At 41.4% G+C, this 22,793-nt stretch overlaps 1 protein-coding gene across 6 annotated transcripts in view; it reads right to left on the bottom strand.

The window, feature by feature from the left end:
* Nucleotides 1–1,262: 1,262 nt before the first annotated feature.
* Nucleotides 1,263–22,793, bottom strand: part of wdr7 (WD repeat domain 7) — a 56,884-nt gene continuing 35,353 nt past the window's right edge. For all 6 annotated transcript variants that reach the window (XM_089019915.1, XM_089019920.1, XM_089019917.1 and 3 more), the window contains 7 exons: nt 16,650–16,836; nt 9,036–9,153; nt 8,445–8,594; nt 8,254–8,336; nt 8,076–8,175; nt 6,356–6,460; nt 1,263–4,331 (listed from right to left, as the gene is read on the bottom strand). In XM_089019915.1, the coding sequence (XP_088876041.1) occupies nt 4,128–4,331; nt 6,356–6,460; nt 8,076–8,175; nt 8,254–8,336; nt 8,445–8,594; nt 9,036–9,153; nt 16,650–16,836 (947 nt within the window). In that variant the 3' untranslated portion in view covers nt 1,263–4,127. The remainder of the gene's footprint in view (nt 4,332–6,355; nt 6,461–8,075; nt 8,176–8,253; nt 8,337–8,444; nt 8,595–9,035; nt 9,154–16,649; nt 16,837–22,793) is intronic.

Below are 22,793 nucleotides of genomic sequence, written 5' to 3'. Positions count from 1 at the left end.
GAAAGGTTCGGGCTTCGCGGCAGAGCAAAAGATCATCGAGTGCTTGCCAATCACGAGTGAAACCTTCTCAGTGGTGAAAGACACGACAGTGTGATGAGAAACCCTGTGACCTTTTTTTTTCATTTAACACCCTTTAAAGTAAAAGGCCCAACATCTTGTCTACACTCACTTTGGTGTTGTTCATCGAAGGCTTGCGTAATGGAGCAGATACACTTGTGCACTAATCAATACATGTTGACACTTGCCTGCGTTTAGCAATCCTTACTCATCTTTGTTTTTGTTTTTTTTAACCTTGGGAAAATGCAATAATGCAGCTGTGACTTAGAGTGTGCAACTTAACGGCAATTGCACGATTGTAGGGCTAACGACCAACCTAGAGTCTGCTTTAGAATGGAAAAAAACAAAAAACAATTGAGTAATGAGGCTTCATTCATTCAGAGTAAGAAATTAAAATGAATCATCCTGCAGTTGGCGAGTAACCGGTTCAAGGTGTACCAGAGGACGGTTGGAATTGGCTCCATGGACAGCTCTGGGGCGATTGTGCTTTTTTTGCGCCTGTAATGGGCAGCATTTTCACAGTTTTGTTCAATGGAAATGTCGGTGCTGTTGGTCAGTCTGCGACTGGATGGATGCATGGCTTGAGGAGCCCACAATGAGAAGAAAGGAGAGTTAACGCAGAGTGTCGATGCATATGTGGAGCCGTCGCGGCTTGGAATTGAAGCGGATTTACATGGGATAGGAGATGCGAGACAATCTCTTTTTGTCAGTGGATGCTGCGGCTTCATGTTTGCTTTCAACATTTAGCTTGTAGAAGACGTGCACATCCACTGGTGAAAAGGACAATTTGATCCTCTCCTCTTTCATCTAGAACTGCTTCATACAAAAAAGAGGTTGCAGAAAGTGCTTAAGATTGAATGACTGTCTGTGTCTGTTGTGTTGTGTCACATTATTTGTTATTTAGTTTTTTTTTACTTCAAGATGGCGCCACGAGAGTGGCTGCCTTTACAGCAGCTCTGTATTTTGTTTTTCTACTTCTTCCTTCCTTTCCTAACTTTGCTGCTGTAGAATGTACATTTCTCCACTGCAAGACTAATAAAGGCTAATTAAATCCAATCCATCACCAACCTGCGATCCTAGTGCGGATAAAGCGGTCCAGAAAATGAACAAACAAATGAATGGATGAATGAATGAATGAATGAATGAATCATCATCTATTAGCGACCAGCATCTAGGATGGATATAGATGATGCAATAGACAAGTCTGTTACGGTACCATCTTTATTTGTCACATGGTGAAAACAAGAACACAGCTTACCACATTACATTGATTTGATACACAGCGGATTCAAACTGTGTTTTGGAGAGGTCGCATGCAATACATGATACACTCAAGTTACTAGCATGACTCCACATGAGCACACCACGCCATAAATTCACACCGCTACAGTATATCACACAATGCTCTCGAATGAGTCTGCAATTTATAGTACGTTTTGTCTTCCGGCGACTGAGGGAGAGTTACTAAAATTAAATATTTAAAAATCTCTTGAGCGGAGGCTATCATATTTTACTGCATTCTATCAGAAATCATCTGAGAAAGGGAAGGAGGAAGACAGCAAGTTTTGGTCATGTATTTTTTTCCCTCCTGGACAATTGATCAGAAATGATGATGCTGTCACACAGAAAAAGAAGTTGGCAAAATGGATACAAAATGTGCATTGAATTTGTCAACATTTGCCAATGGAATCCGGTTGAGTGGAAATAAAGTGATGTGATGTCACGTGATGCCATCCGGAAGGCTTCTACCACATTGCATCATGCCACTGTGAGGCGACTTCGGTTCACTTCCTCCATTAACAAATGTTTTTTTTGGATGGAGGAAGTTACTTACTCTTAAGCTCTCCCTCTTTGCCCTCCGTTTTCTCACCTTCTGTCCCCAGAGAGGCAAAAATGCTTTTAAAGCTTTGAGTATGCTGGAGAAAAAAAACAAGATTAGGATCTCAATGCCATCTGGAATGACAATGGATATAAAAATTCTACACACTGTAAATATCTGATATCAAAATAGTACCCCCCCTAAAAAAAAGGAAATATCTTTTTGATGCTCTATTTAGTTGAAAAGGCTATTGGTCGTATTAATAGTGGAAATTATTTGGAAATGATATACTACTGTGCACCTTCTCCCCTTGTATTTCATCTGCCCTTCTCTCCCCCTCAAATTCAATTTAATTAATCGCAAAGCATTCAAAAAAGAGCAATGCACACACGTTTTGTATCCACTGTACTGGTGAGGAAGTCTCAAGAGGGGTGAGATGAGCTATTGGATATTCTTTTTTCTTTTTTCGTCAAAGCTGACAAGAAACTTGTGAAAAGCTTTGACACTTGTGTTTACAGGTGCGGATCAGTGTTAGAAGCTTTCTGACACCACCATGGGAAAAAATGACTCAAAACAGAGGGAAAAATTAAAGGACTATTGGAAGAGTGGAGGTATAAATGGTAAACACAACTAGAAATTTTCCCCCAAATTAAATTCTCATCGCCTAAATGAGATGACAGCTCAAATGTATTCACAGGCCTATCACATTAGAAATAGATCATATCCACATCCCCTTGCAAATATTTACATCTTTCTCCATACTGCATGAAGCAAAAAGGTCCAAACGGTAATGACGATTTGCTAGCTTTTTTTCATATGCTTCATCAGACAGGGTGAGATGCGAAGCCAATCAGCAGCTGGGATAATTACACAAAAATTTGCAGTTTTTTTTTTCCAATCAGGCACCCAACAACGGCACGATTTTCAGTTTGTATCAATGTCATGTTTCAGTTGGGGGGTAGCAGCATGAAGCAGCAAGTGTGCAAAGCGTAAAGCTACATTGGTAAGTGACAAGAGATATGATGGAAGGCTCTTTTCATTGTAAACCTCTTGTCAAATGAGTATGTTTGTTTGCTTGAACATGGATGACCAGAAGAGGTCATTGCCATGCAGGGATTCAGCCAGTCAGTCACATACGCCACAAGAGACAAAGAAGGTATGCAAGATTTTTACTAAACGACATTTTACGTAAGATCGGAGACTAATACTCAACATGCTGGGATTTCATTCAGCAGAATGAAGAAAATTGGGGATTGGGGAAGCGTGTTATCAGCATAATAAAACGGCAGATCGCAAACGTCTTAGCATCCAGAAGTATTTATCTATTTTATTTTAAAATCATGCCTTTAGCTAGTACTCCCACTGTTAAATGTATTTATTTGAAGTCCGTTAATATGGACAAAGAACAAAAAAGTTGGAACGGTAAAGGAGCTTGGATTTAATGTCTTCCAGTGATTCCAAGAGGGAGAGCTGCTTTGTTTTGTTTTTGATTGCGTGTGGTGAAATGTGCAATTAACAGTAATACTTAGAAATGTTTTCTCATTCGGACGATGCATCTACGCGGAAGGACACATGTTAACTTATCGTCACATTAACATGACCTGTTGAAAGCAAGTGGGGCCATCTTTTACCCGAATTCAAGAGAGGAAGGACCACACTACAAGCTGATCCATTCTCCTCCCCAAAAGGAGGCGTAACAACATCCGAGGCAACGGCTGACGACATGGTTGCACAATCACACCCCTATTTTGATGGCGCCCACTCGCAAGCGTGTCTCGTTCACAGATGTCAAGAAAAATGATTTATCCGGCATAAAATAAACAACTTTCATAGAATAAACAACACCTAAGTTGTTTACATAATACAGGCTGACATCCAATAAATAAAAAAGAGAAAAAAATGCATGGACCACTCCTGACTCCAACGAAGGAGAAATATGCACAAATAATTAGGAATGACTAGAAGCTATAAATTACTAAAACGACATGAATGTAAATCAGAGTTTTAGCCTCGTTTTTTCAGCCATATACACACACACACACACACACACACACACACACACACACACACACACACACACACACACACACACACACACACACACACACACACACACACACACACACACGCACACACACACACACACACAGACACACACACACACACACACACACGCAAAACCTTCATGCTCCACGTTGATGTGATGTCTCCAAAAATTGGAGATCAACTTCACGGCAGTCAAATCCTCTTTTTAAACCATGAAGCGGTGTTCCTTGCCATCATGTGCCATCAGGATGACATTACGGTTGGAGGTCCAGATAAGGCGGGCCAGCTTCAAGTGGTTCTGGGAGCCGGGGGATGCCGGCTGCACTGGAGGAACCTGGTAGGTCTTAATGCAGCGCAGCTGTGGGGCTGAATTCAACATCCCGATGCTTCCCAGCAGACTGGTGTTCATCTGGATTGGGCAAAAACCCCGCCGGTGAATATAATAAACATGGACATAACGTGTCATCTCTTTACCAAAGCAGCCAGCGAGTTAAAGCAGTGTGCATTTTTTTGGGGACCGTGTAACATACCCTTATGAAACAAAAATATATTTTCCAATACACAACTAATATTTTATAATACAGGTAACATCGACTTACGACCGAGTTCCGTTCCAACCAAACGGTTGTAAGTCAAAATGGTCACAAGTGGAAACCCATTCAAAATGTTGAGACTCACAGGCTAAATGACTCGCAAACTCCCCCTTCTGGTGCCATCACACGGTCGATTTCTGTGCGAGAGTGACATGCTGGCTGGCTGACCAAAATTGTCAAACATGTTGGCCTGCTAGCGCGTTGCAGTGCCAGGTGTGGAATTAAAATGTTCAAAATGGAGGTCGTGGTCGTAAGTACGGGCGGTCGTAAGTCAAGCTGGTCGTAAGTCAGATGTTACCTGTATACTGTAATATATTGTATCCAATGTCATTTCTCCATATATTTTATATTTTAAATTCATTTATTATATAATTTCAATACATATCTTCTTCTTCTTTTCCTTTCGGCTTCTCCCTTTTCAGGGGTCGCCACAACGAATCAATGTCCTCCATCTATCCCGGTTTTGTGCATCCTCTTCTCTCACACCAGCAACCTTCATGTCCTCTTTGACCACATCCATAAACCTCCTCGTCGGTCTTCCTCTCGGTCTCCTGCCTGGCAGTTCAAGGCTCAGCATCCTTCTCTCGATATAGTCACTCTGTCTCCTCTGGACATGTCCAAACCATCTCAGTCTGGTCTCTCTTTTCTGCAAAGCCTCTAATATGAGTTGTGCCTCTAATGTACTCAGTCCTGATCCTATCCAACCTGGTCACTCCCAAAGAAAACCTCAACATCTTCAGATCCGCCACCTCCAGCTCTGCTTCCTGTCTTTTCTTCAGTGGCACTGTCTCCAGTCCAAACATCATGGCTGGTCTCCCCACTGTTTTATACACTTTTCCTTTCATCCTAGCTGAAACCCTCCTATCATACATCACACCTGACATTTTTCTCCAGCCGCTCCAGCCTGCCTGGACACGCTTCTTCACCTCCTTTCCACACTCTCCATTGCTCTGGACAGTTGACCCCAAGTGCTTAAAATCATCCACCTTCTTTATCTCTTCTCCCTGTATCATCACTCTTGCACTTGGATCCCTCTCATTCATACACATATATTCCGTCTTGCTGCGACTGATCTTCATTCCTCTCCTTTCCAGGGCATATCTGCACATTTCTAGTTTATAATTTCAATCCATATATTGTACAATATATTATCTCTTGTTCATAATATATTGTTATATATTGTAATATATAATAACCACTTGTATACTGCCACTCAGGTGCAAGGCTCAAATGAAACCCACTGCTACGATCTTGTCATCCATTTAAAGATGTTTTTGACCAAGTGACAAGTGACATAAATGCTCAGATGATCAGATATCACTGGAGATCTGGACATTTGTCTGCATCATCTTGAGACATTTACTGCTCATTGGCCCCACAAGGAGTCCCACCAGCCAATCAGACCTCAATTAGACTCTTCCATCACATAGCTGTTCAAGCCAGTTATCGATTGCTAATCCCGGACAAAGCGCTACACACAATAGTCAACATTTGAAACTTATTAAAAAACAAATACAGTAAAGTCTCGTTATATCGATATCGGATATAGCGATAGTCCCGGTTATATCGATACTATTTCTATGCACGCACGGAGAAAATTACATGCAAACAGGGTCGGATAAATCGATAGTCCCGGTTATATCGATATTTTTTGGACTCCCTTGAATATCGATATAACGAGACTTTACTGTACATGTATTTATACAATAGTATTATGAACATTTTCATGGAATTTGGACATTTGTGGGTGGTCATTGAACACTTATTGTACATAAAATACATACATGTAAAACGTTTTTTTCCATGTACAGAGAATAGGAAATGGGTGATTCTTGTTTACCTGCCAGAAGGAGATGTGACTGTCAGCGTTCGAGTAGGTTGCCAGGTAACGGCCATCGGGGGCAAACGACACCGCTGTGATTGGACCCTTATGACCGTGGATATTCTAGACAGAAATAGAGAGGAAGTCATAGATCTGAAAAGTAAACTATAATATTCGGAAGAAAGTCACTTGAGAAGAGGACATTGAATACAGTGATGCCCCGCTACTTCACGGTTCACTTATCGCAGTTTCAGTGCATCACAGATTTTTTTTCAGGAAAAAAAAACGATGCAGAGGTTTTGTACATGGCTGTAGCTTGATTGGTTCCCAGCGCTGACGTTTGATCAGTCTAATCAAGTGCTTGCCTTGATCAGTGATTGCCATTTCGTGTTAGTGGGTGTGTGTGTGCATGTGTATGTGTGGCAGGGGTAAGTGTTGACACTCAAGCAAGAGAGATAGAGAATGAAAGAGAGAGAGAGAGAGAGAGAGAGAGAGAGAGAGAGAGAGAGAGAGAGAGAGAGAGAGAGAGAGAGAGAGAGAGAGAGAGAGAGAGAGAGAGAGAGAGAGAGAGAGAGAGAGAGAGAGAGAGAGAGAGAGAGAGAGAGAGAGAGAGAAGCATCACATGGCCCAGGGGATGGGTCGGGGGGCATCTCCACTTTATGGATATTCACATATCGCGGGTGGTTCTGGTCCCCATTCATCGCGATAAACAGGGGATTACTCTACTTTGAGTATCAATCAGTGAATGGTTGAAATAGTCATTTCTTTTGGTTTTAGATGCCGTCTCAATGCCTGTACTTCACCCGCCGATAAATTCTGTTTTGTGTTCATAAAGACAGGACAAAGAAGACATTGTGGCCCTTGTTGAAATTGCATTGTGACAAAGCAGAAAATCTCTTTTTTTTCTTGACACTAAGTGTTTTGCTTTGAGCAAGATAATTCCATCAGGCGAGGGGCAGCATGCTGCCATTCGCTGCCAGAATTCGCAAGGCGAAATAAAGCAACACGGCAACGTGAGTAACCAAATAAAGTGTCCCAACAGATGAAAGGTGTGTAACACAATAACGGCCCACACAGAAATCTCCATCCCGACACTGGCCTATATCTGGGATTAGAAAAAAACTGCCATTCGATGAGATTAAGGCATGTCGCCTTGGGCGCCCAAGACCACGAAAATATGGACCATCTGTGGTTATAGAGAAGAAAAAATGTAATATCGCGCTGAAATGAAAATCTTATAGTTTTACCCAGTTCTCACCTTTATATTAAATTCCCGTTGCGTAGAGCGAAACGGTAGTTTTTTTTAGCCTTCCGATTTGATCTCAGTCTTTTAAAACCCTCTTAATCAAGTTTTTCCCCTCAATCTTTTCACTTCCGTTTAGGTTTCGTTTGTCATATTTAACACCCCCCAATCCCTCTTTTTCATTGCTTCATCCCCTCAACAATAATACGTGATATCAAAAGAGATGGATACACAATTCCAGTGGATGTATAACAAAATAATTGATCTGATCTGCATCCACCGGTTTCCTATCGGAAAAAAAGGTAGCAGGCCACAGGAACAGAATGTCAAAAAGTCAAGAACTTGATAAAGCAAAAAAAAAAAAAAAAAAAAAAAAAAAAAAATACATAAATAAAAATTTTTTTTTGCCCTTAACATCAGATAATTTATAAACATGGAAGCATTACAGCATTTGAAGACTGAAGATTTGGGGGAAGGGAGTTGCCATTTACATACCTGGCATTTTCCAGTGCGTACATCGTAGAGGGCCACTGAACCTTGTCGAGCACCGACAGCAATGCGGTAACTGCGGTCGCAGTAACCCACCATGTAGAATCTAAAGCGGTCAAATCAAACATTAAGACTAGGAAAATGACAGTGAAACAAATGCTTTCTATATTCTCTAGTCACTTACTTGCAAATAGCAGGAAAACACTCTTGCAGCCCTTTCTTCTTTACTAGAGAACCTTCGATACAGTACATGATGATATCCATCACCTTAGGAAGACAATCATGAGATGGGGAGAAGATGGATGTTAGCGACCATGAAATGAACAATCTAGTCATCTTGTACGGATTGTTATTGCTTAATGTTAACACAATTACCTCAACGAGCAAGTCTACAACATCTCCAGGCATCTTCTCTACCAGGATATCAATCACTCTCAATATTTCAGTCTTGGCTCGGGCCAGAGTGGTGGTGTGAACGTTCTGTTGTGACTGAGAGTTAGCCTGGGCTGCATTGTATCGATGGACCTGCAAAAATATGAACACATTTATTTCAAGTATTTCTTTTCCTAGGTGAACACATAAAATGTGTTTTTTTTCATACAGTGGGACCTTGAATGAAAAATGTCAGTTACAGCGTGTTATTAAACGAAAATTCGCGTCTCACTAAGACAAAAACCGGTTAATGTCAGCGTAATCACATTATCATGCAGCCGTCCTCGCACGAAGCCTGGACCGGATTCATTGCATTGCCATTCATTTCAATGGGAAACATGATCTTAGTTCATGTTTCAGGCTACGAACAGGCACATGGAACTACTTGAATTCAAAACTCAAATTCGACTGGAAATACAAAACAATACAGTACATATTCATTTATATAGCACTTTAACAACAGCTGTAGTTGTAACAAAGCACTTAACATGGACAGTACAAAGATAGTAGAAAATCTTCAGGCACTGCTCTCACCTCTCTTGCAATTGTGGTGATGAAGGCCGGCGGCCGAGCAGTCGCAATAAGCGACAGGGCATGTCGAGCTGAGCGTGCCGAATCTGCTGGTGGGTTGAGCGGCAAACCCATGGTAATACTGCAGACAGAGAGAGAGAAATCGAGTTTTTAATGAAATAGTAATACCAGAACATAATTTTTCACCTTAATTGAGACAACAAAGATGGGGAAAAAAAATCCTGATCTCTCCGATTATGGATGGACAATTCTATTCACCTTTATGTGCGCTAACCATTCACAGCGTTTTTTTAAGGCAATGAAACCAGATGTGAATATTTTACACAAAATCTCAAGTCATGGCGTGTTGAAAAAAAGAAAAAGAAAACAATCCCACATAAGTCACACAAATGTGTTAAATGTGACAAACAATCAACTATTGGTAACACAAACACATAATCAGAATGAATGCCCTTGTAACTTCATAAAACTAAGTCAAAATTAATGCGTGATGCATTACACCATGCAAAGCATTCTGGAAACGGAAGGAGCCTCCCCCCACCCTCCAAAAAGTGTAATTTTAGTTAACCACCATTATTTGTGGGGGAAGTAAGACCAGGCTGGCCGGAAAATTTCAAAACTAAACAAGGATATAATTGCTGCCCAGTGAAATGCGGTGGGGTGTGGCAAGTGGTTTTTTTTAATTCCTCATGTTTTTTTTCAACTTAGTCAGACAGTAAGAGAGAGAGAGAGAGAGAGAGAGAGAGAGAGAGAGAGAGAGAGAGAGAGAGAGAGAGAGAGAGAGAGAGAGAGAGAGAGAGAGAGAGAGAGAGAGAGAGAGAGAGAGAGAAATTTACAAATATATGAGGTGAAGAGATTAGTGGGTAGCTTATAATGTCAAGGCTGAGTCAATGGCAGCTATTCACCAGAAAACGGCATAATGGACTCCCACAATGCAACAGGACACGCGGACACGCACACACACACACACACATACAAACAGCTGGCCCCTCATTTCTCCAAGTCTATGTGAGTGACAGACGGGGGAAAAAGGCAAAGGAGGGGCGCGCAAGGCCTTGTTAACAAATGAGTGAGTCAGGGAGGACAGAAAGGGCGCGAACGGGGAGAGAGGGAGTCAGAGAAGGGGAAGGACTTGCACGATTCATCTCCACTGATTACAGATCACAGGCACAGATTAAGGGGAGTAATATGTTCGCCATAAATTAGCCATGTTGAAATGTTTAATTTCATTTATAGCGGTGGCTGTAATTGGAAGCAGTCACGATGTTGATATAAGACACGAGTGCATGCAGCTAATTGAACTGAAAACCAATGAGGTTAATGACCAACATTAAGTACATGTAATGAAATAATCTGAATTATCGTTAAGTGTAACATACCCGTACGCACACACACGAGATGGGGTGTTACTACTCACGCCTTACAACAATATTGGAGTATGTCCAAACGAATTTGGCTTGATAATGCAAATGCCAGCAATTATTTTGAGATTCATTCTTTTTTTTTAAATTTTATTTGAGCAAATGCCGATGAACATCAGAACGAAAATGTTATTAACTCGACCCCTTTGACGTGCTCCGTGGGAGGTGCAAAGTGACCAGTGAAACAACAACTGGACATTCTAATTACAGTTGCTGCTTGACACACTCAGAATTTGTGATGCACTGGAATCACAAACAGCCATTTTACTTGAGTTCATAAGAACAGTTTGTCTTGTGCTTTGACAGCCAATACAACAATGAGATTATCCACTCAACGAGTACTCCCCTAAATAAACTCACCCCCCCCCACCACCACACACACACTCACATAGGGATAGAAGAGGACTATTGATTGTTACGTGTGAGGAAGCAGCTAATAACATCAGTCACATTGTTTGAGTCTCCGCACTCAGAAATTAACACCACACCGACTTGACAGGTTAAATGTTTGACTTTTTGAGCAAATTACAGGCCGGTAGGCTTTCTGGTGTCGTGAAATAAGAGGGTCAAATCATTTTGGGGCCCATCAACATGTAATTTAGTTTTGAATCTCTTGTATGAGGCTGCCAAGCTAACACAGAGCGAGGAACAGCTGAGTGACCAATTGATTAGTCTCACATCAACTCAAAAAATATGAATGAAACCAGAAATCATTTAGCATAAAACTACTCAGAATGCAATTACAAATACAGTGATACCTCGGTTTACAAACGGTTTACGAACATTAAATTTGCGAGAATATAATCTTGGCATACAAACTAGCATTCGGGAAACACACGGAGCGCCACAATGGCTGGTGTATTAGTTTTCAGTGGAAGAACACCAAACCACACGGTCTAACAGCGCCACTGTGGCTAGTGGACTAGTTTTCCACACCCACTTTCTTCCAGTGCACCCAGTGCAGACGTGGTTTGTTATCGATACTTTTGCCAAGTTTGCTTTTTTTGGGACCGAAAAAGACCCCACCACAGGCTCGTGTTAAGCTGAAGAGGACACAAAAGAAAATTACAGTCGAGCAGAAGAAGGAGATCATCATAAAACACAAACGAGGTGTGCGTTTGTGTGACTTAGCATCCCAGTACCAATATGCTAAGTCAACCATTGCTGCGTGCGGCTAAGGGTGTTTCTGTGTTGTCTAAGACAGTGATTTTCAACCACTGTGCCGCGGCACACTAGTGTGCGGGAGAGATTGTCAGGTGTGCCGTGAGAAAGTATCCAATGCCATGTAAAAAAATGTGCCCTGGTTCACAAAGAGGTTGAAAAACACTGGTCTGAGCAACGGTCTCAGGCAATAGAAGAGGTTGAAAAACTTCGGTTGATTTGGATTAATGAAAAGCAGCTAGCAGGGGACAGTGTGTAAGGGTATTATCGCCGAGAAAGCACGACCACTTTACTCGGATATCATCAAGAGGCAACTACATCAACGACCATCACAAAGGTAAATAAAACAACTTTATTATAGAGCACTTTAATGACAATACAATCACACATTTATTATACCTAAAATAATGTATATTTTGTGTAGTTTTAAGGCTTTATTTAGTAGAAAATTATGTTTTATGGGGACCTGAAAACGGATTATTCTCATTTTTAATGGTTTATGGGAAGTAAATGGTTGGCAGACGAACTTTTCGCATGACACACACTTTCTTGGAACCAATTGAAGGACAAACGACGTCTCCGGACAAGTTGTGTCCATAATCTGTAAAATGGCTTCAAATGACTTCTACTTATTACTAGCATATTTTACAAAGATTCCACCGCATATAGCCATATTTTACGTTTTAAGACTGACTATTCCGGAAGTCTTGTTTTTGAATTGGTGATGAGTCCGTACATGACGTCACTGAAGGAACGCCCCTGACCGAAAAAAAAGGACACATTGTAGCAGTCCTTCATCACGTCAATGCTTGTTTGGTCTGAAAACCTCGTGTTGCACCAGAAAGAGCCAGAAGAGGGCATCCAAGCTCCATGTAAGGAATTTATCAGCCTGTGGAAATGGGCTGATTCATTCCTCACAGGAGCTCGGTGGCCATTTTCTGCCTCTTTTTAGGTTAGACATTTGCCCCCAATGTTACCTCAAAATGGCACGGAATAAATTATTTAATAGATTGCAAACATGTATGCTTTCCTCTTCAAAACTATTTTAATCATATTCATCACTGGATGTGTAACAAGAAAGCATATTCTCCGAATCTGAAGCCATTGTTTTGATTCTCCAGCAATGCAAGAAGTCTTGGCATGACGTCACAAACTGGGGGCGGGGGCTTTCTGAAAATGCCCAATTCGCAGCTCAATTTTTTGCAGATTTTGGACACTTTAAGTCATTTTTATTGGTGTTTTGCATTTGAATAAAAATATACTGCGTGTTTTGGGCATTTTAGATGCTATTACTGTATTTTTTTCCCGAATTTATGGTATTTTAAAATGTGACCGTGTGGTTTCTCTCTGTGCTTTAATTTCATGTCGCATGGTCTTACCAGTGTAATTTTTTTTTTTCAATCATTCTTTTCTTTTTTGGGAGGGGGATAAAGAAATGAACACAGCAGGTAAAGTGGTGGTCTGTCGAAGTGTTCTGGTATTGAAAATGTATAAAATGTGTGCAAGTCTCCCACAACGGGGGCTCTTCCCCATTCTGTACAAATTGAAAAAAGGATTATCACTTTCTCTCGCAGTCTCACACAAGGCGCTCTGTAAGAAGTGTATTGATGTCTAGTAGTGTGCAACAGGGACAAAGAGCCTCACTGCGATTCAGCTGCATGGAAATACTAGATTCTGTGTGCGCCCGCACTTCCTTTCAGCCCGTTATCCATTCGGCTCCTCAAATGCTGCCTTCTCCCTTCGCGACTTCAACTGTGCGAATGGTTATAGCAAAGCAGGGCCAAAGAACACCCCTCACACTCCAAAGAAACATCTGTATGTTTTTTAAAACAAAATGATAACATTTGTAATAAAATACATCATGCCGACCGGATGGATCATATTTCTATTCTACAACTTGAAATAAAACACAAAAAGCAAGTGGAGAAGTGGGAGTCTGTTTATCCATAATTAATTACCATAATTTCCGGACTATAGATTGTGACTTTTTGTCACAAACTTTCAACCATGCGGCTTATGCAGTGATGCGGCTAATTTATGCAGTTTTTTCTAACGGCCACTCAATTACTAAAGGTAAGAGTGAGACAAGATGAATATATGTGCCAAGGAAGACGCAAGTTCAATGTAACTTTGCGTGTGAATTGTGCATTTAAACACACACGCCCCCCGAGTTGAATGGGAGGCTTGGATGACCATCAGCGAAAAATCGTTTACCAAAACTGGCCGTATGCGAAGATCAACTTTTGCATAAGTCTGCCAGTGGATCTCGACAGCGTGGAGCAGCGTGAAAAAAAAAATCAACCACCACCAACAGGTTTCAAAAAGCCAGTGTGCTCTGTGGTGGAGAGGACAGCACAAGCTGACGGGATTCCAATCTGACACACAGGAGGAAGATTTCCATGGTTTCAGTGCACAGTAGCAAGATGAGAATGGCTCTCAGTGACCTGCTATGTTTTTGTAACCAGCCCTGATAGTGAGTGCACACGTGTTTCTTCCGTGTCTGTCTTCTTGGTATGTTTTTGTACCTAGCCCTGTGCTAATGTGTTGCTGCTGTGTTACTGCCGTGTCTCAGTGACTTTTACCGGAATGCTTTTAAACCAGCCCGGTTAGGGGTGTGTTACAACCGTATCTCTGCTGTGTTACTCCACGTTACAGGCACTGTTTTGAAAGAAAAGTCAAGGTATATTATTAAAAAAAAAATATGTGTACCATATTTCTTTATAAATATCTCAAGCTTCAATTAAGGCACGTTTACAGACAGGTGCGGCTCATGTACAATTTTTTGTTCTTTAAAAATGTACAGGGTGAGGTTTATAATCATAATAAATATGTCAGACTCATGACAATACATGTTGGCAGCAAGTTACAGTATGTGCATATTTTTCTTGGGATATTTATTTTTTTCTTTAATTCCTCACAACTGGAACTGTCGTCACCTTCAAATCGACGCCGCAAACATTGTTTCTTGCTCTTCTGTGTGGTCGCACACACACTCGCAGCCAACGCGCAGCAGACATATCCATCATCCAAGCCAGTCTAAAGCAACTCAAATTTCAGTCTTAATAAAATCAGTTCATACAGACTTGTTTTCGATTTTCGACATGCACACATATCTCATGTTTGATGCACCTGATATGCGATGAGGCTTTTTCCAATGCATTGGATTTCCGACTGAACTTTTTATTTACAGTCAAACCTCAGTTTTCAAACGTCTCGGTTCTCGACTAATTTTCGACCAAAAATTTTAATCAAACTAGCCGCACCTGAATGCAGCACTCTGCTCTCCTCCGCTTTCTTATACGTCTGTTACATACGTTGCGTATATTATTGTGACCGACTCATTATCCTCGTGGATAATTCCTGTGCGCGCAGGCGTGTTTGGATTGTTCGATCACGATAAAAGAAGCAGACATTGATTACGTTGATTAGAATGGGAAATGTTTCGGTTTTCATACAGGTTTCTGGAATGGGTTATGGTCGAAAACCATCTCGAAAACCGTCTTTTCTATCTATTATCCTCTTCAGGGCCTTGGGTGAGGCGGAGCCGATATTATTTTAGGCGATAGGCTTGGTTTATCCTTTATTGGTTGGACATTTGCGGGGACAAACCTACAAACAATTTGGAGTCTTCAGAAAAACTTTACAGGGATGTGCAATGTAGGAGAAGGCCAGTGTACCCGAAGATGATTGGCATGCTCTCGAGCAATCATCTCTCTGCACCGCAAAAATCCCAAATTGTACTTGACAGACTCACATCAGTTGAGTCGGCACATTTGTTCAGCGACCGATGAATGTTTCCTTGAACGCATGCTTCATTTTAGGAAGTGGTCATTTAACTGAGATGGATAAAGGCAGAAAATGGGTGACATGTCAGTGCAATGCAGACAATGAACCGTCACGGTAATGCCTGCAATCAAATTAAAGCCTCAATCTCCGATTTTAGTGTCAGATCAATGTTGCTCTAGTGCTGGTGAGCAGATTTTCACATTATTATTCAGTACAATACTCTAACAACATACACCATACCAGACATAACCCATGATGCTGTCTTTTCAGATGAGAATCAGAATCAGAAAACCTTTATTCATCCCACAATGGGGAAATGTGCACATTTTGCAATACCTCTCTATATCGGGATAAACACTACTCCAAAAAGTGAGGGATATAAGACGAACAGAATGCACGATGGACATTGATCAACAAATATAAAACCTCAATATGAATGAATGAAAACACATTAACTCATTCACTGCCAGACGATGTGCAAAAATGTATTCACTCAGTTTCAGGGCTTTTGTCGTTTTTACTCAAGTTGCAGAACCCACAGAATATTGAGTTTTAATAATAATAATAATAATTTCTAAGCGCTTTCAAAACTCTCCAAAACATTCAATTCAGCGTAAGAAACCTTAGACGCTCTTTCTTCATCAGAAACAAGAGTTAATTCCCAAACTATATGGAACTTTTCGGAGATTGAAATGGGGGCGGCTGTACAAAATACAATACAATAATATTGATTTATATACCTTTATCAACAGCGGAAGCTGTAACAAAGCACTAACATGGACAAAATGCATATGCTGTCCCCTCATGGAAGGGGAAAACATTGCCAGAGGTCTGACTATCGGGACCCCCCTGCTAGAAAAACCGAAACCCGAACAAATTCGGGAATGGCGCTACAGGTCACACTTTTCTATTCTATAAATACATTCGGGAACGGCAGCGAATAAGTCAAAATCAGCACAATTAACTTCTCCGTACAAATATGAGAATCAGAATCAGAATCATCTTTATTGCCAAGTATGTAGAACACACAAGGAATTTGTTTCCGGTAGAACACGCTGCACTAGTATCGTCGTCAAAAAAACTGCTAAGTGGCACTATACAGTTCCAATATAAAGCACATTGGAGAGCAAAAGGTGTGAAACTGTGTGGAATTCATGGATGATAAAGTAATTCTCCCCCGGTTGGGAAGCTCGGAATACAAATGCATTTTATCCGAATGTGATCAAGGGGAATTTCAGCAAGGACTCACTTGACCAGCTGCTTCTCAGCATCCGCACAGAGTTCCAGCAGTCCCATGAGTACGGCAGACACGTCCATGTACGGCTCCCACACGGTGAACCCTCGGCCGATCAGATCGATGGCGGTGCGACGGATCGTGCTGTGTGGTGGCAACTTTGGGCTGGGGGGCTGCAGTAGCAGGAAGGTCAGGGCCTTACCTGAGATAGTCAAACACTGAAAATTACTATGTCAACAGAGAATACAATTTATTCACATTGTATAAGATTTCTAGTCATACAGGCTTCTAGTTAGCAAGTCTGTCTCACAATCGTCAGGTTCTCTCGACTAAAATCTGTGTTAGGTTGACTCAAGGCTAAAAAACAATGCAGTTTTTTTACGAATGAAACTTTAGACTTTTGGGTGAAAATGAAGTTTGTCTCAAAAGTCAAAGTCAAAGTCAAAGTCAGCTTTATTGGCAAATATGCTAATATGCATGCCATACAGCACAGATGAAATTACTGTCCTCTCGGACCCAGCATGCAAGGCACTTATAATTACTTTAACAAACATAAACATGAAAATGCCAATTTGCCGGGAGAGGGGAGCCGCTGCGTGTTCACGCGCCGCCATCTTGGGAAAACAAAATTTTGAAAAAATAACAAATATGACAACACAAAGACACAGAGTCATTCATTCTTCAGGACTTGCTGTACCCTCTTTGTGATGACATGAAACAGTTCTAGTTGAAAGAGGAGAGGATCAAAGCATCCATCTCAGCAGTGGATCAGGGACGTCATGGTGGAATTTGTACGTCTACTACAAGCTAAATGTTGAAAGCAAACACGAAGATGTAGCATCCATTGACGAAAAGACATAGTCTCACATCTCCTGTCCCACATAAATCCGCTTCAATTCCAAGCCGCGACAGTTCCAAATACGCATCGGCGCTCTGCGCTGACGCTGCTTTCTTCTTATCGCAGGCTCCTCAAGCCATGCATCCATCCATGCATCTCGGCCTTTAAACAATGATTTATATGCTTTGTTTTCAGGCTTCCATGAAGAAACACTTCCATTAAGATTACAATGACCTAGAATACTGCAATAAAATTACCATTTTATAATTGAAAAAAAGGTAAACGGGGGCGGGAGTAGAGACACAACATGCCCGCAGAGGATCAAGTGAGCTGGAGGTCATTTCATAGCTGACCTGACATATGAGCCAGTCTCTGTGGGAACCCCACTGACCATTAAGGTTCCAAAAACTATTCCCCAAGCCTCAATAACACCCCCACCAAACACACATAAGCCACTGAGCTCGTCTATCTCCTAGGTGACTGACTGCCTGTACATATCGCTTAGAGGAACTCAGAGCCTTGGCAGAGAAGGGAGTCGCCAAAATAAGGCAGGGAAAACACCAGAACCTGCAACATTCAATAAAAAAAGTAAATACATATTCAATGCGAAGAGGTATATATTATATCAGATGATATTTTGCATTTCATTCAACATTCGTCTTTTATGGATGCGTGTACTCGATTTATCATCATGGAGCAGGTGCATTTGTGCTGAGACTTGATCACTCACAGATGCACTCCATTTATCACAATCAGTCATTAATGTACACATTGGCTCATTAAGTAATCATCAGAGAACTGGAGGAAGTTGTTGCTCAAAAACGATTCAGTTTTTTATCTGGAAAAAAAGGTTTAAATTGCTGCATACATTCAATATCCACATAATTATGTATGTTTGAAAAGCAGAATTTGGATGACCAAGAAAGGTTAATTAGACTTTTCGGCGGCATTTTTGTACATTTGCTTCATCCGAAATTCAAATCCTAGAAGTATATTCATTTAAAAGAGCTGAGTCATTTCACATTTAACAATTCCGCAGGCCAGAATTGACTATTCTTTAGGGTAAATAACATGGACGTGTTTTCATGGCAGCTAATAACTTGTTGGTCATTTGTGAATTGCTGGCAATTTGTGTGTGTGTGTGTGTGTGAGAGAGAGAGAGAGAGAGAGAGAGAGAGAGAGAGAGAGAGAGAGAGAGAGAGAGAGAGAGAGAGAGAGAGAGAGAGAGAGAGAGAGAGAGAGAGAGAGAGAGAGAGAGAGAGAGAGAGAGAGAGAGAGAGAGAGAGAGAGAGAGAGAGAGAGAGAGAGAGAGAGAGAGAGAGAGAGAGAGAGAGAGAGATAGTGTGTGTGCGTGTGTGTGTGAGAGAGAGAGAGCTTAAGATCAGCTGAATCTTTTCATACATAATTCAATCAATGTGAAACAATGCAATTATAACTAATACGCTCGTTATACAAGAGGCGATTTCACGGAATGCCATTGTCGTGTGTGTGTGTGCGTGCGTGTGTGTGTGTGTGTGTGTAAAATATGCAAACATTCATTTGCCAAGTTAATTGCACTCCGGCTTCTGACAGCAAATCAATGTGAGCTCCAGAGTGTTATTCGTTTCACATATACCGATAATCAACGATAAACACCGGATGGGTGACTGTGAGGGAAGCCTTTAGGGAAGGAGTGTGATGTGGGAGTCATAGGGTAAAAGATCACCGCTGGTAATAATCTAGCCTCTCATGTTAATATGTACAGTGATACCTCGGTTTACAAACACTTTAGCTAATGAACTTTTCGCCTAACGAACATTAAATTCGTGAGAATATAATCTTGGCATATGACACGGACACAGTACGCCAGACACACGGAGCGCCAGAATGAATGATGTCCACGAACGACCCGGTTCTTGGAGCTGGATCTCTGAAGTGTACAAAGCTGGAAATGGCAGCCGGCTTTTTTTCCCTCTATTCCCTGCCCCCAATTTTCGGTTAAAGCCGCACGTGATTGGTCAAGATCCGTGGTAGAGGAGGTAGGGGACACACGCAGCAGTGAGTGGGAGGAGGGGTTACAGAAACAGAAACACACACACACACGAAAGGGAGACGATAGAGCTTGAAACAAAAAACAAAAGTGAAATGTGAGAAAATGGATAGAAAACAGTGACATTTGGACTCGTTTCAACTTTATTGACAGTTCTAAGGCAGAGTGTAGACTGCAAGGTTAAAATATCCCATCAATAAGGCTCCACAAATAACCCGCACAAGCCATCTGTACAATTTGAAGACATCATACAAGCAAGGGAACCGGCTATTAATGAAGTTTCTAGTGTGTCTGCCTGCATCTGTTGCTGTTGCAATATCACAACTTCTAAGATCTACAACCCAGAGCTCCTTGAGACACTTTATGCAAAAATATATCCATTCCATCAAGCCATCAACGACCAATCACACAAGTAAATAAAATGACACAGTACAGTTTATTTTTTTAATTACAATACCATACCACATTTATTACACATAAAATACGGTATATTATGTGCAGTTTTAAGGCTTATTTATTTTAAAATTATGTTTTATGGGGACCTTGGAACAGATTATTCTCATTTTAATGGTTTCCTATGGGAAATTAATGTTTAGAATACACACATTGCCTTACACACACTTTCTGGGAACCAATTAAGTTCGAAAACCAAGGTATCACTGTATGCATATTCCCTTCTCAAACGAACAAAATAAAAAACTAACAAAAAACAAAAACCTAGAACACACAGCAAGATACCATAATGCTGCATAATGCATAATGATGAAGGTGGACGTTGGGTTTGAGCTGAATCTGATTATAAAGTCTTTTTTTTTTGTGTGTTTACATATAAATTTCCCCCTTGTGGGACGATTAAAGGTTTTCTGATTCTGATACATTTAAGATGGTTGGAGACTCAATTGCAGCTCTTCTCTGTAACATCAGTGAAGAAAAAGTGAGAGTAGTCTCCACTGAGGTCCATTCGTCTTGGTGGACATCTTTATTTAAAGGTAAGCTCTAGATTCAAATGACTCAATATCTATTGACAAAACATCAGTCGGCCATAATGGGCTGTTCGTTAGAGCAGTGAAATGTCACATTAACAGCCGGTCGGTAATTAGAGCAGGACTGTGGTCGGAGGAAGCAGACAAAGGGAAGAAGGAAGGAGTGAACGTCACAGAGAGTGTAAACAAGCAACAGATTGATACATGTTAATTTATAGGGCCTACAAAACACGCTTTTTACTTTCTTCCCTGCTCCTGTTTCCGTATGCAATTGTAGTGAAGCGATGAGAAGGTTTCTTCAGCCGTCATCTGTACAAAAGTGAAGGTTTCGGACGTTTCGCCTCCTATCCAAGAGGCTTCGTCAGCGAACTAAAGTCTGACTGGTCGTATCGGCCCCATTTATATATCCCTAATGTCCAGACCTGGTGGCGCCGGACCCAGCTATGATAGGTCCCTACTCTCAGGTTGGGGGGGGGCGAGGGACCCCCCCCTGTGGCCCCACTGATTGTTCCTACATGGTTGCTCAGGCAAAACAGGTTAGGCAACTTTCGCAATGCTGATGAGGGTCGTTATGCTGATGAGGTGATACCGGGGGGAGTGGGGGTAATAGGCCAATCGTTAGTCAGGAATGTAGGAACAATCAGTGGGGCCACAGGGGGGGGTCCCTCGCCCCCCCCCAACCTGAGAGTAGGGACCTATCATAGCTGGGTCCGGCGCCACCAGGTCTGGACATTAGGGATATATAAATGGGGCCGATACGACCAGTCAGACTTTAGTTCGCTGACGAAGCCTCTTGGATAGGAGGTGAAACGTCCGAAACCTTCACTTTTGTACAGATGACGGCTGAAGAAACCTTCTCATCGATGGACCACTCCTGTACGACTGAGAGCTTACACAGACGAATTGTAGTGAAGGTAAATCAATGTTAAGGACTTAGTGGATAAAGGCTTGATCAGGATGGCTGCAAAGAGTGAAGGTCTCACTATTCATGCATCAAGATTAACTGTCAAACGTAGGCGGCATATAGCTTATGAGCGTATTCAAGAATTATGTGTTTGAAGTCGTCTGCGAGGTCAAATCTCTGTTCCCTCTCGGTCCCTCAGATCCTCATCCTCCCTTCACCTCTATGTGCCCTCTGCCTGTCTCACCACGATGGGATGCAGAGCTTTCAGCCGCTCTGCTCCCAAACTTTGGAATTCACTTCCAACCAACATCCGTAATATTGACTCCCTCCCTATTTTCAAGGCTCACCTCAAAACCCACTTGTTTAAAATTGCTTTCAATGTATAGTTCTATCTGCTATTTTATTATGTATCATTTTACTTATGGTTTTATTGTTATGTGTTTTGTTTTATTGTTTTTATTGTAAAGTGTCCTTGGGTGTTTTGAAAGGCGCTTCAAATAAAATGTATTATTATTATTATTATTATTATTATTATTATTATTATTATTATTATTATTATTATTAGTAGACAAGATGAGTTCAAATTGAATTTTGGTTATTTGCAAGACTATTGTAAATGACCATTTTGAAATTGTCTTACGGTATTTTGAAAAACTGTAGTGCGGTACAAAAGAAGCCCAACAACAACAAAAGAAAAAAACCTCAATTTCCAATCAGCTCTCATGAATGTTTCAAAATGCCACCATTCATGATGAATGGACCCCTGTGGGGACTTACAGTATTTTGACATTTACGACGCAGATAATTGTCCAGAGAAAGAACACCATGGACAGTTTGTCTCTTTCACCTTGTCCAACTCTTCCTTTGTCATCATCTGTCCATCATTCCTTCCAGCTTAGGCTCAATTTCCCCCACCGTCCTCTACATCTCTTCTCGGAGCACATGAAAACATAAACCCATACACTGCCATGACGATTGTACCCACCTTCTCTCCGGTAGACGGCTCTCATTTATCACACACACACACACACACACACACACACACACACACATGCACACACATACACACACACACACACACACACACACACACACACACACACACACACACACACACACACACACACACACACACACACACACACACACACACACACGCGCACACACACATACACACACACATACACACACAGCACTGTATGCCAACAGCACCAATCCATCTTTCCATTTCAAGACAGAGACAGGTGAAGTACGAGATGGGGTGGACGCAGAGAGAAATACAATAGACTTCATGGGAATTGGCATGGAAAAGGACAGACTGATCGAATGAGGCAAAAAACCACTGAGGAGACTGGAATGAAAATGCAGAAACGACATTTGGGCGCCATGCCTAAGCGGATTCCTC

The sequence above is a fragment of the Hippocampus bargibanti genome, linkage group LG18 (genome assembly GCF_051943395.1).
Source record: "Hippocampus bargibanti isolate YZ-2025 linkage group LG18, ASM5194339v1, whole genome shotgun sequence".
In the NCBI taxonomy this organism is placed as follows: domain Eukaryota; kingdom Metazoa; phylum Chordata; class Actinopteri; order Syngnathiformes; family Syngnathidae; genus Hippocampus; species Hippocampus bargibanti.
Note: the sequence above shows the minus strand (reverse complement) of the source record. Positions and strands in the feature narration are given on the sequence as shown.